Source organism: Maniola jurtina, chromosome 16, assembly GCF_905333055.1.
Source record: "Maniola jurtina chromosome 16, ilManJurt1.1, whole genome shotgun sequence".
NCBI classification, from domain to species: domain Eukaryota; kingdom Metazoa; phylum Arthropoda; class Insecta; order Lepidoptera; family Nymphalidae; genus Maniola; species Maniola jurtina.
The window spans coordinates 13,683,473-13,697,722 of record NC_060044.1 but is presented as its reverse complement, the minus strand read 5'-3'; the positions used below and the strand labels follow the sequence as shown (position 1 = coordinate 13,697,722).

General features: G+C 37.0%; 1 protein-coding gene across 2 annotated transcripts in view; it reads left to right on the top strand.

Annotated features, from left to right (window-relative positions):
- The window catches only part of LOC123873066 (visual system homeobox 2-like), a 131,460-nt gene extending 124,887 nt beyond the window's left edge, over positions 1-6,573 (top strand). For both annotated transcript variants that reach the window (XM_045917750.1, XM_045917749.1), the window contains 3 exons: positions 2,898-3,028; positions 4,316-4,501; positions 6,325-6,573. In XM_045917750.1, coding sequence (XP_045773706.1) covers positions 2,898-3,028; positions 4,316-4,501; positions 6,325-6,438 — 431 coding nt within the window. In that variant the 3' untranslated portion in view covers positions 6,439-6,573. The remainder of the gene's footprint in view (positions 1-2,897; positions 3,029-4,315; positions 4,502-6,324) is intronic.
- The last annotated feature ends 7,677 nt before the right edge of the window (positions 6,574-14,250 follow it).

Genomic DNA, 14,250 nt, shown 5'->3' with positions numbered 1-14,250 from the left:
AGTGTGATATATTTTATATCGGTCTGATACAACCTTAGTTAATGGTAATGCCACCAATTTCGCTTATTTTTAGCTGGGCAAGTTTAACTATACATAGCATTACAATACTTACCTAACTTTCTGTGGTGCAACCGTCTCTAAGCGTAGCCACAGTTATATGCAGCTCCATCTAATGCAGCGTGGTCATAAATAATGTCTTCTGATTAGAGATTCAGTGAGGACGTCTGCCCCGCTGTAAAAATCTCGTAAAATGCCATTCCTCGCGATATTAAACCAGAATGCGCCCCTTGATAATACTTTATTGTTGGTTTCTACTCGTGTATCTACTTGAGAAGTCGTCTTGGCCTGGTGGTTGGAATGCCTGAATGCAATACCTTCATTGGGATTCATGATGTGTTCGCAAAAAAATTGGTTGTCTGTAAAGTCGGTTTACTGACGATAGTTGAACGTGCCAAAAAGGCCGATTGTGCTTCTTTGTCGCTCGTTCCGCGCTCTCGCTTGCACTTCAAGCCTTACATGGAACGCCTCAGAGCGAGGTAACGCCGCATGAGTCATGTTTTTTCGTGCGTGCAGCCGGCTCTATCGAATTATAAGACGTTGTCACGTCAAAAAAATTCCTAAATCGTAAAGTTCTTTTTTTTTTAACTCTTCATTTGAACCAAAGAATAGTTGTACATAATTCCACTTGACATCCTGAAAAACTCTCTTGAGTTTATGTGGATATTGCAAATTCCTCTTAAATATCTAAGATTGCAATATCATTTAAAAAAAACACCCTGAGTCAACGTACAATTGGGTGAATTTATGGTAGATACTACCTATAGCTTTTGTATTTCGCAAACCAAGTTGTATTCAGTATATTTAGAAAATGTAAAATCAATATTGGTTAAACTTTCAAAATTCAAATTCAAATTCAAAATATTTTTATTCAATTAGACTTTTACAAGTTCTTTTGAATCGTCAAAAGCATCTACCACTGGTTCGGAATGCCTTTCCTACCGAGAAGAACCAGCAAGAAACTCGGCGGTTGCTCTTTTCAAAGATTTGATATACAATATTATGCCATGTATAAAAGCAATTGAAGTCCTGCGCATTGCTGGAGCGAATTGCAGGTCAAATCCACGCTTTTTTATCATTTACATAATCTTCGATCTTTAATTTAAAAAATCATTTATTGGGGAATTAATAACGATATTTTTACTGTAATCAAGTCAATTCACCGACCAAAGTTAATCAAAATCAGCTCAGTACTGATAACGGGTCTCCTCCAAGAATGACAAAAGTTTGGCTATAATCTTTTACTATGTACTTATTTAACTAATTGGATTTCTTCGCTAAATTAAAAACCGACCAAATGCGAATCAGACTCGCGCACTGAGGGTTCCGTATAAGGTATTTTTTCCGACATTTTGCGCAATAAATCAAAAACTCTGCATAAAGATAAACAAAAATCTGTTTTAGAATATACAGGTAAAGCTCTTTCATATGATTCCCCACGTGGTATAATAGTTATGTTACTTTGAAAATTGAAAACATTAAAAAAAAAATTTCTGTGATGTAACGACAAATTCACGGTTTTCGGATTTATTCCTTTACTTATACTATAAGACCTACCTACCTGCCAAATTTCATGATTGTAGGTCAACGGGAAGTACCCCATAGATTTTCTTGAGAGGCACGACGGACGTGGACGGACGGACAGTCAACAAAGTAATCCTATAAGGGTTCCATTTTTCCTTTTGAAGTACGGAACCCTAAAAATACGGATTTGCTGCCAAATCGCAACTCAACCTTGTCTTTTCTAATACTGTTCCCGTTAAAATAAATTGAGACGAAAAACTTAGCAAACAAAAACATTTCAAAACAATTCTGAAACAACATCGGTAACAGTAACTAACCCAAAAGGCGCAAAAGGCTCGGTTATGACACGCCTGTTTATTGAATAGTGCGTGGCATTGTCTGTCTGTGCTCTCATTAAGGCGAATCACATCACAATGGATAATAGACTCCTATTCAAAGCGTTGTCTGACTGATTGCTTCACGTCTCGCGAGTTGCAACTTCTTGCGTCGTTTTGAGTTGATTGAGTTGATAGTTACCCTACTATTCGGAAGGTTGGCGGTTGAATCCCGAGCACGCGTCTCTAACCTGCTTTCTATACAATTAGGTAAATGTCTCTTGTTTAATTAAACATCACGGCGAAGGAAAACATCGTTATCACTTGCTTAAACGATAAAGGAAAACATCGTGGGGAAACCTGCATGCGTAAGAGTTATCCATAATGTTCTAAAAGGGGTGTGAAGTCTACCACTCCACATTGGGCCAGTAGTGTGGCAGATTACTTACTTATTAAAATTAAAAATTAAGTATTTTTTTAAATTCAATGAATGAAAATCATCTAACCGATGTACTGAAATGGAGACATTTAGTGTTTTATGGTCGATTACGAAAATCATTACAACTAACAGATAGGTTGAGAAATTGCACATAAGTAAATTGAAAATACCGACCTAAAAAAATCCTATAGCTATGGGCGATTGTTGCAAAACACCCATCGAATGAATCGAACAATCGATTAAAATCGAAAAACGATTGTTCGATTCTTCGATCACTGTTAAATCTGTGTGAATGCAAAGCACATGATCTGGAACGAATAAGTAGAAAATCAACTACGCAATTGCATTCGATTTTCGATTAATTCGTCCCAAACCCGCGCGTTATGAAATAATTGAACAATCGAAAACTATTGATTGCTGTCCGATTGTTCAAATGTTATCGAATAGTTCGATTGTTCTTCGAATGAATCGCCTATCAGCACAGGATTCTGGTACCTTCATCGCTGACACCATCACTGTAGTCCGGATATAAACGCTAAAGGATACCGTTTGTGTTGTTCCAGGCATGCACCGCAAGTCGATAGAGGCGGCGCAGCACCTCAAGGAGTCGGGGTCGGAGCGAGAGGGCTCCGAGGCAGAGGGCGAGCGCGCGCCCTCCGCCTCGCCGCACCGCCACGAGGCGCACGACAACCAGGTAACATGCCCGCACGTGTCTGCTGCTGTAGTGGGTAGAGGCGGAGCACCTGGTTTCTATGGTCTTATCCCGCAACGGCTTCCGGCTTCATCCACTATCTTCCTCCGACCACAGGATATACAACCAACCAGGATATACAAAGGATCTATATTCTACAGATACGAGTATAATTGTAGTGGTGTCTTCTTGAGAAATTGAAGTCTGTTGGGCCTTGAGCTCGAACCTCTTTGTCCGGGCGTGCCCTCATAGGTTTCTTGGGCTACTTGAACTCACCTGTTCGGCATTGCACTTGAGGCAACTGGATTAGTCTCTACATTGATGTTTGGTGTTAAATCTAGTGATTGGGGTGTCATGTCTGATGCATCATCCTCTTCGTTGCCACTGATGCTTACGTTGGAAGACGCCGTTGATACGTCAACGGCGTCTTCCATAAGTGATTGCGTGCCCGGAATTGAACCTGTCGATCTTTCGAAAAAGGTCGACGTCTTTTAACCACTAGGCTATCACCACTGATTCCTACCTACCTGAGTCTACTTACAAGTCTAATGGAAATTCAAAGTAGGTAGTGAAGATATTCTTGAGAGTTGAGGAAAACTCAAGATTTCAGGGTATTCTAATATGAGTCGCATTTAATGGCACGGCATGATGTAATGCATTGCATTCTAACGAGGGACATTTATCACTGCGAAGTAATTCCATGCAAAGGAGCATACTCGTACGTGGCAATTAAATGCAGCCCGCGACACGCAGTCACTTCGCTATTGCCTTGCCTGGAGGCTGGACAACAACCCAAGCACAATCAGTGTGATAAAAGGCGTTGTAAATGGAAAAGTCGCGAAAAGTTCAATTTTAATGATCGATGATGTTAGGTGTTAATACTACGTACCACTACATGACTAAATAAAAAAATCTTACTTTATAATTTTTCATTTTATTCAGATACAAGTTAGCGCTTGACTGCCATTTCACCTGATGAACGGGGTAACCTGGAACGGGTATGGCAGTTTTTATTAAACCCATACATACCCCTTTGGTTTGTACACGGCATCGCTTGGCGGCACGGCTTTGCTGGTATAGGATGGCTCCCACCAGACCAAACCAGAGATTTAGAAACATAAAATTACAAACCTCTGCCGGGAATCGAACCCGGGACCTTCCTCTAATAAGACCACAGCGCTCGCCACTGGGCCAGGGAGGTTGTCGTAACTCGTAACACTGGCAGGCCTGAGGCCAGACATCAAATGTTACCAACATCCCTATACTAACGTAGTAACGAATTGTCCTCAGGCGCAGAGTTCCCCCGGCAGCAGCACCACGGCGTCGTCGTCGGCCAAGGGGCGCGCGTCGCCCGAGGCGCGCGAGCTGGCGCCGTACGAGGACCCCGAGGCCTTCCGCAACAACAGCATCGCGTGCCTGCGCGCCAAGGCGCAGGAGCACCAGGCGCGCCTGCTGTCCAACAACCTGCTGCTACAGGTACATTCTATTTACCAGAATTGCCTTACATCGCTACAGGTAAACGTCACACTAATATTATAAACGCGAAACTTTGTATGCGTATGTGTGTTTATGTATGTTTGTTACTCTTTCACACAAAAACTGATTTATTTAAAAAAAAGATTTATTACTATATGACCAGCACAGGCCGCGGACGTACCGCCAAGCGATTTAGTATTCCGGTATACCGACAATGTTGGTCAGAAGTCAATTAGGAGTATGGCCACAGAATCTGTGTCTATAGTAGCTTTAAATATCTGTGGCACATATTATTATTAGGATGCAATCTGGGTCCCTTCCAAGCAATGCAATTTAGCGTCGAACAATGAGGATTCCTACATTTCTAATAGGAAACGTAGGTATTATGCAAGTCAGGCGAGCGATTAGTGGGCCATTACTTACTAGGTCTAAACGAAAAGCCTTATTACCTTACCTACCTACTTACTGAGCTACTGAGTTTTGGAAAATCAATGAGGGGTGGAATTTGAATACTACTGAAATACATATTTGTTCATTTTAACTGTAAATCCAAATATTTTCATAGATATATTTATATTATATTATTTATTTATTATTTAAGCAACAAAGGCCCACAATATTATGTTAGTAAACATCTTAACCTATGTTAGTAACTAAATTATAATGTAATGTATGTTAGTAGGAAACTTATTCTATGTTAGTTAATATAATTAATATACTTATTAACTAATGCAGACATCCAGTGCGCTTTGAGAGCGCTGTCCTGTCTGTCTGCTATCACCTTCAGGATAATGTTGGGACTTCTCTCCAGCCTGCTTTTAATTGAGGCGATCCGTTTCCGCATTATTGCGAAGAAACCGTCTACACGGTTCTCCGCAAACATACCGGACGCGCTACAGTATCGAGGCAGTCCCAACATTATTCTGAAGATGTTATTATACTGGACTCGGAGAGCGTTTATAGTTTTTTGGGTATAGTCAACCCACAGACTGCACGTGTAGAAGCTCTGACAAAAGGACTTGAACAAAGTGACCTTAACTTCTTTTGAGCAACGTGCAAATCTGCGAGCTATCATATTCCCTCTAACCGCCAACGCCCTCCGTTCCCTATCTATGTCACAGTTATCTTTCATGTCTGCTGTAACCACATGACCCAGGTATGTGAATTTGGGCACCCTAACCAGCTCTGCACCGTACAGTCTCACTGGAGGTACATAGCTGGGAGAAATGCTACCCGCCGCAAAGACCATTAGCATGCTTTTTTTTACATATAGATATAAGAAAAATTAATAGTTAAGATGTCGGCTTCCTATTTGGGGGGCCGTGGTTCGATTTCGGGCTTCTCTTACTTGTTTTTCCCTTCACCTTTGATATAGGTATCTTCAAGTCAAGAGTCACTAGGCATCTTCTAGAATCTAGACAAACGCGCTCCATCTTAGGCTGCTTGCTAGTCTATAAGCTAGTGTGTTAAATTCATCTGATTTAACGTAGTACTTAGGAATACATCATGGGAAATACTAAGTGCATACCTGCCACAAGCCTGAGAGTTTTTCATAATTCTTTCAAAGGTGAAGTTTTGACAAGGTTTTGACAGTTAGAAAGTATATAGTATAAGAATAGTAGGTACCTAATTTGAATAAATGACTGACTTTGACATTGAAGTCGGCAAATCACCATTTGGCCAGCGCGGTAGTGAACTTTAGCAATCTTAAACAGCCCTTCTCATTCTAAGGGGGCACCCGTGCCCAATCGTCTGCCGGTAATGGGTGGAATAGATGACATATATTACCAGCTCCGACTTATCCTTTTCTCCTCCTCTTCCAGGTGCGAGGTCTGCAGCGGGCGAGCGGTGCCGGCAGCGTGGTGGACGACGACGGCCCCGCGGACATCGACGTGGGCACCGAGCCGCCGCCGCTCGACGCCGCGCGCCTCTACTGACCCCCAGCGCAGGGGCTCTACGCCCACCCCAACCACGACCTCCATCACGGGGAAGCATCGCCACACGTCACGCCATGTGCAAACCAGCAGCCTTACAGTGGCTCTCATGTGGTCACCACCAAGTAAAGCTATTACTCTAATCACTGCACTTTCAACCAGAAGACAAGTTTTGTAAATCAATTCAGATCTAGTGATTTTCGAAGATGTAAAAGGACAAAGTATTGAAGATTGTACATATGCAAATAAAGAATTTGAATCTAAATACTAATGATGACTATGATAAATATCCTGAAGCGAATTTAAGTTGTCTATTGATAAAAAAATCTAAGGGAAAAAGAAAGGCGAACAGTTAAGAAGCTCTTGAAGATCAGATTGATCTTTGACACGCCCACATTCTGATAAAACACGTCTCAAAGATCGAGTCATCATCACTGATGTTATTATGATGATGATAGAAGTCTAAAGGGAATTTAGGTGTAATTCCAAATTCAAGAGTTCGAGACCTGAGTGAAAATTATTTGAAAACGTTACAAGAAAATCATAATAAATTGTAAGTATTGGCGTCACTCAGAAAAGCAGGTATTATTTAAATATTTTTATCGAATTATTGGAATGTCCTCTCAAACCAACACAAAAAACATCAGGTTCAATGTGTAGAGGTTATCCGAGAGTTTTAATCTAAACAAACTAATGACAAAATAAATAATTTAATTAGAGCGTGATTGCTATCACAACATCTAATTATTCAGTTCACAATCCAAATACCGAAAATATGCGATATCGCTCCGAATCTCGGAAGGAGACTGAATTAAAACCTTCGAAACACCCGTATTTATGCAAGTTCAATCTTGTCGGCCTCCTAGTAACAGATTGTATGACATCGAATGAGCCAAATATCGATTTTATCAAACTACCTGCATTAGATAAATTAATAATTTTATATTATTTTTGACAACTCAAATCAATTTTTAAAAATAACCTTACAGTTCGGCCGTCCTGAATTTAACACGTCCTCGTGTTTCTAATCAATCTTGTCATGTCAGTCGCGGGCTTCCTTGCCCTAAGTCAAATCCAAATCATGGGCTATCCTGCCCTCCGTCAAATCATTAAAACCTACCCTTGAACTGCCGAACTCTCAGTTTTAATATCAAGTCAACAATAAATCCAAACGACTAACTTCTCATTCGATGTATACAAAATCTGAACCACTTATTGCAAATTACTTTCCACTTCACAAAAGACTAAATTCTTAAAAAAAAACTAAAAATTTTAATCACCAAATCAAACTCAATAAAAATTTTAATCAAATGTGGGTTGTTTACAAAAAGATACCAAAGCGAAATTAAGACAACGTGAGACACATCCCACTTCTGAATTATTGGCGTCACTCAGAAAAGCAGGTATTATTTAAATATTTTTATCGAATTATTGGAATGTCCTCTCAAACCAACACAAAAAACATCAGGTTCAATGTGTAGAGGTTATCCGAGAGTTTTAATCTAAACAAACTAATGACAAAATAAATAATTTAATTAGAGCGTGATTGCTATCACAACATCTAATTATTCAGTTCACAATCCAAATACCGAAAATATGCGATATCGCTCCGAATCTCGGAAGGAGACTGAATTAAAACCTTCGAAACACCCGTATTTATGCAAGTTCAATCTTGTCGGCCTCCTAGTAACAGATTGTATGACATCGAATGAGCCAAATATCGATTTTATCAAACTACCTGCATTAGATAAATTAATAATTTTATATTATTTTTGACAACTCAAATCAATTTTTAAAAATAACCTTACATAAGGAAAGCTGATAGTAAAGATCTTTGGAATTCCTGGGATCTGTCTGGAAAAATTTAGATGCGATATTCATGCCTATAAACGGTGTTATACTTTAATTGGTTGAATAAATTTACCAATGAGAGACGTCAGAACTTCAAGTCCATTTGAAAATATCCATTGATATGATCGTAATGTTTGAAACTTTTAAAACTTGAGCACTTTTAATTGACAAATAATAATAATGAATGGAGTTTAAACGTGAAACCTTTGCTTCTGAGTGTCTTCAAGATGTGTGAGCGAACGAACGTGTCGGTGAGCGCGCGGTGTAGGACTGCTACTTAAGTGTAATTATGTACATTGTAGACATAGTCGTATTTAACTCAACCCCAGTTTTTCGTGCAATACCCTTAGTTAAGTATTTATCCGTTTAGCCGTTGTGTTAGAATTGTATAAAGTTCCCCTGGCGCTGTACCTTGTCCACGGACTCGAGCTAATAGGAAGGCACCGCACGTCATTGTTGCGACCAAAATGTTCAGTAGGCTCAGAGGCTCTCAGTTTTTGATTTTACGTTGTACCTGCGAGGTGATTCGCTAACTCATTGGCAGGGCGCATTCACTATTTAAACTTGAGACGTGAAGCTTGACATCCACTGACGAATCACAATCATAGTGCGTCCTTTTCACTTGTATACAATCGTGCAAGAGAGAGCGCCCCATAATAGCTCGAATCCCTGAACAAGGTATAGACAACTAATGTACTTATAGTGCCCTTAATTATGCGTTTCGTCTCACTACCGACATTAGAGATGCTTGATGGACAGACAGGTAAATGTTGACTCAATTTCCAGTAATAAGTCACCCATTTTCCTTTCTTTATGTATTTCAAATTGTACCTATTTATTTAATAAAGTTTTCTTTTTTGAGTTAGTGGCTTTTTGGCGGTACAGTGATTTGTTTATCTTTTAAGCAAACTGAGAAAAACTGAAGTAGGTATAGCTACATGCCCAACAGTAAATAGCCAAGCATAATCAGTGCGACATAATCGTGATTCGAATTTCGAAACTAGTAAGCAAACTGTCTTGTCTGTCGCTCACGTTCTAATGTCCCGGCAGTGCGACAAAAAACGCGCCTCTAGCGTAAAATTGTAAGATAAGTGAAGACTTTAATTCGTAGTAGTTAATGAAATCGGTACTAAATTGAAATCTATTGTAAATGTTTGATGCCTATGAAAAACAAATATTGTGTCTTATCTTTGGACAAACGTCCGATGTCTTATCGTTTGAATTAAACGTCTAAAAATCAAACCCAACAGACCACACGCTTTGGATCAGTCAATAGTTTTATATTTAATCTATTTTTCCTTAACTAATTAAAAGGTAAACCAGCTTAGCTTCTCGCTGAAATGTGTAAAAGGCGCACTGTACGACATAAGACCTTGTTGACATTGTAAGTTCCGATACAGTGAAATCATGATACATATGAGTAAAAAATCTAACTTCAGCAGAAGGTCTAAAGCACCGCGCAAATGGTGTCGCTTACCCGTTTCTTCGATAAGGTTTCTGCGATTTATATTCGATCAATCAAAGAGGTCAATCGCTTCCCAAAATTTCTATGCTGGATGGTTACTATCGACTGATCAAAAATCTGTAGTCTGCGGGGAGCCTAAAGCGACATTAATTAATTATTATGATTATTGTATAATGTACCTAATAAATCCGTAAGCGTTACTTATGATATTTAAGTCAGTAAATTGTACTTACATTGCAGGCTGAAAGTTTTTATTTATCAACTGTACATTTTAGTTTAGTAGGTATTATATTTGTATATTTTTAGTTATTTTTAAAATATATAATTTTTCTATTGATTTTATATCCAAAGGATTTTAAGTATATTATTCTAGAAACACTTTAGTTATTAAAACGCTAACAAAGTCGCACGAATTTATTTTTACACATCTGTATTATTTTAATTAAATTAATAACAAGTTTCATGTTAATTTAAAAATTTAAACTGGTACTACTTATATTGTAATGTTCCTTAATTAACGAATTAAAGCAACGAAAATATCAAGCGAAACTAATTGTCTTGCCTTGTGTACTAAATTTGTTATTTAAAAGTAATTTGTAGTTATCTATCTCTTACTAGACATTCCAAAAATAATGCCTTTGTTTTAAATAGAAGAATTTTTGTGAATACCTTTTTTTTTTAATCACTAAAATACCTATTAATTTATCTGGTCTAAGGATCCAAAAAATGTACAAACTATATTTTTGGTCCTTGGGCCAGATAAGTCCTAAGAGAAACTCTACTTCAGCGGAGATTAAGAATAAACAATAATTTTCTTTTCGCAAAAACGCGTAAGCGACACGTAAGTTATTATCACGACATTAAGTTATCTTCACACGCTGCTCTTTTTGCAATATGAGCCTTATTTGAATTGATTTAACTATGTACTTAAATGACTTACTGATGTAATTACCTATTTTCAAAAGTATTTTTCCTTAGCCTCTGTAATAAGACCAATACAATACCATATTCAATTGTACTTACGTAACATTAACTATAGAATTGTAATATATTTATTGAATTGAGAAGGAACGGAACTAAGTTATGTGAATCATCGTGAATACCTAACATTATTTCGATGAATAAACAACTGTGTAAAACTATGCCAGTGTTTTATTACCTTTCGACAATATACATCGCTGCTTTTCGATAACTGTATAAGTATAAATAAGGACTTCGTCTGTGTTGGTGTTAGCTGGCGGTCGTGCTCTGCCTTTTTGGAGTGTTTTTTTTTGTTAAAACTGACTGGAAAGCGCTCTAAGGGGGTGCCGTGCGTATGTCGGCGAGCGCCGGCACAGACGGGGTCCATACTTGTATAGTTTAACTAACTTGTTACAAATAACTACAAACTTGACATTGGCTAATCATTGTAAAGCCAGACGAGAGAGAAAAAAAAAGTATAAATAAATCTAAATATATAAAAGGAAAAAATGACTGACTTATCTATCAACGCACAGCTCAAACTACTGGACCGATCGGGCTATTTGGCATGCAGGTAGCTATTATAACGTAGACATCCGCCAAGTATTTTTCAAAATTCAACCCCTAAGGGAGCAAAATAAGAAAGCTCAGAGTCATTCAGCGGGCGATGGAGAGAGCTAATACTAAGAGTTTCTCTAGGACCTAGGTGATCAAATAATTTTTAAGAAAAAAAAAATGTTTAACACACCACGTTTTCAGTACGGACTAAAAAGTATAAAATCATTACAGTTAGCTATGAGAGTACTTCTATGATCTAAAACGAAAAACGTGGCGCACGCAATAGAAACCTAATATTATATTTGATGCATGATTGACACCTAAGTCACAATGTTATTTCATTGCACAAGTGTAAATTAATTTATAACACTCCCGACAAGTGAAGGTTACAGTAACTAGAAAAGAGCTGATAACTTTCAAACGGCTGAACCAATTTTATTGGATTATAGCTAAGAACACTCGATCAAGCAACCTTTCAAACAAAAAAAAAACTAAATTAAAATCGGTTCATTATTTTAGGAGCTACGATGCCACAGACAGATACACAGATACGCACGTCAAACTTATAACACCCCTCTTTTTGGGTCGGGGGTTAAAAATAATATGAACTGTAGTGAGTTTTGTTAATTACACTCTTTATTTAAGTACCTACTTATCAAGTTATGTATTGCATTCGCTCCACGTTTTCCGTTTGTCAGAAATTGTAGTCTTTTTTGAAACTAACAATGCTGAGTTATTCATTAATTTTGGCCCTAAAAAAGGTTACTAAAACAAAACAACCTTTGAAACGGGAACATGTATAATATATTTAGCTTCAAAATAAACATTTGCGCAATTTCACGAGACATTAAAATGCATTGTATATAGTATAACAAAATGCATTGTACATATATAGTATAGCTTACAACTAAGTACCTATAGCCTTAAAAACTAGTACATCTCCATATTATTATATATAAAAATCTGCAGAAAATACTTCTCAAAGAAAATATAAAGTCTGTTTTCATTGTAGGTGGTATACAGTCGTTTGCTTTATTGGTATGTATCTACTTATAGACTACTAAGTGCATTCGGTGACTTAGGATTCCATAACCGAAGGGTGCCAACGGAACCCTATTACTAAGCCTCCGCTGTCCGTCTGTCTGTCTGTCAGCGCGCTGTATGTCATGAAACGTAATAGGTAGAGTTGATAGTTTCAATGTGCACTTCAAAATATAGGTAATTAAAATCAACATGGCAAATTTCAAGATGGCCGCCATGAAAATAAAAAAGTACATGTCTGTAGTTTCATATCTTGTACGATGAGACGGAACCCGTTTTGTGCGAGTCCGACTCTTATTTGATAAATTTTTTGTTTATACTTTTTTTTTGGTTTGTGTATTTGTTTTTTTGTGGTGTTTTTATGTTCCGAGAAACTTTGGTTTAAGCGAAATTCACATTACGAAATTAGTTTCACTTCACGACATTATTTCACTATCGATTGCACGTATAAACGTCTTATCTCGCAATGCATGGCATTACGAAATTAGACGTTTACACGTGCAATAATTGATTGTGAAATTAATGTCGTGAAACGAATTTCTTAATGTACATTCAGCTTTAAGGTTTTCCATACTGCCAAAAATTTTAAAATTATTCATACGAGTAGATAATAATAGGAGTTTTTTATCTTATTAGGTACTAAGCCACTTACGCAATAAGTCCGCAAGACAAATCAAAAATATATTATTTTCTTAAAAATGAATGTATGAATTAATACAGATAAGTACGTACATAAAAATAATATTCTTATATAGAAACGTGGAAACATTTTTGGCAATTTATATTTTTAAATATTCGAAAAAATATTTTTATATTGACTAAAATTATCCATATTTGTTCATCCATAGTTTGGCGTTTTGCACAACTCTCTAAAGTCTAAATCAAATTTACTGGCTACATACTAAATGGAGTTTTATCTTTTTCATAATATTTATATATATCCTATTAATAAATAATTAATATTTTATAGCAAAACATATTATTAGAGCCTACCGTAAATTAATGCCTACCGTAGTCAATAAAATAGATATTAATATTGTTTAAAACAAACCATATTATTAACACTTATTAGGGAAAATATTATATCGTATAAAATATATCAAGGGATACTACATAATACAGTACCCGGCAGAAAATATTGCACATCAAACTTTAGAAAGAGATAACGGTTTCATAGAGCATAATTGTCTCTGTCGTTCAGACCGACAAAACCCGACGAAACGTCACATAGTTAAGAGTGATAGAGACGACGCTCTACGAGGCAGAAATCTCTTTCTAAAGTTCGATATGAAATATTTAGTGTCTAATCACAAGGAATATTGTGAAAAGGATGAAACTACCTATAGACCTGTTAATTTAGGTTAACCAAATAGGCACATATAAAAATATAACAGCATTTTTTTGGGAATTTCATATTACCCAACGTTCATGTTAGTTGGTATACAGTACATTTTAAAATTTAAGTGTAAATTATTATCCATTATACATCTTGCACCCGAAAGGCACCTTGATTCAATAAGAACATTCTACAAATTGGCTTTATTGTATTTAATTAATTCTAATTTTATTATAATTTCTTAATATTGAAAATTTTTATAATTAATGCCTTTATTTTGAGCTTAATTCCTCAATTGGGTCTAAATGGCAATCACTTCATCACTTAGGTATTTACTTAAAACTTATTTTCTTCCCGGATCATAACACCATCCTTATTAAGAATTATCAACATTTAGAAAATTTCTTAATGAATGTTTATATGTGTAAACCGTATCTTAGTCTATAGTATAGGTTAGACCACCCGTGCGAAGCCGCGACGATCAACTAGAAATAAACTACAATCGTATGAATATATAGTATACGATTACATTACATAAAGCGAACTACACTTATCGAAATACCGCGAAAAAACTCAGCATGAGCTTAAAAAATTCAATCCAAAT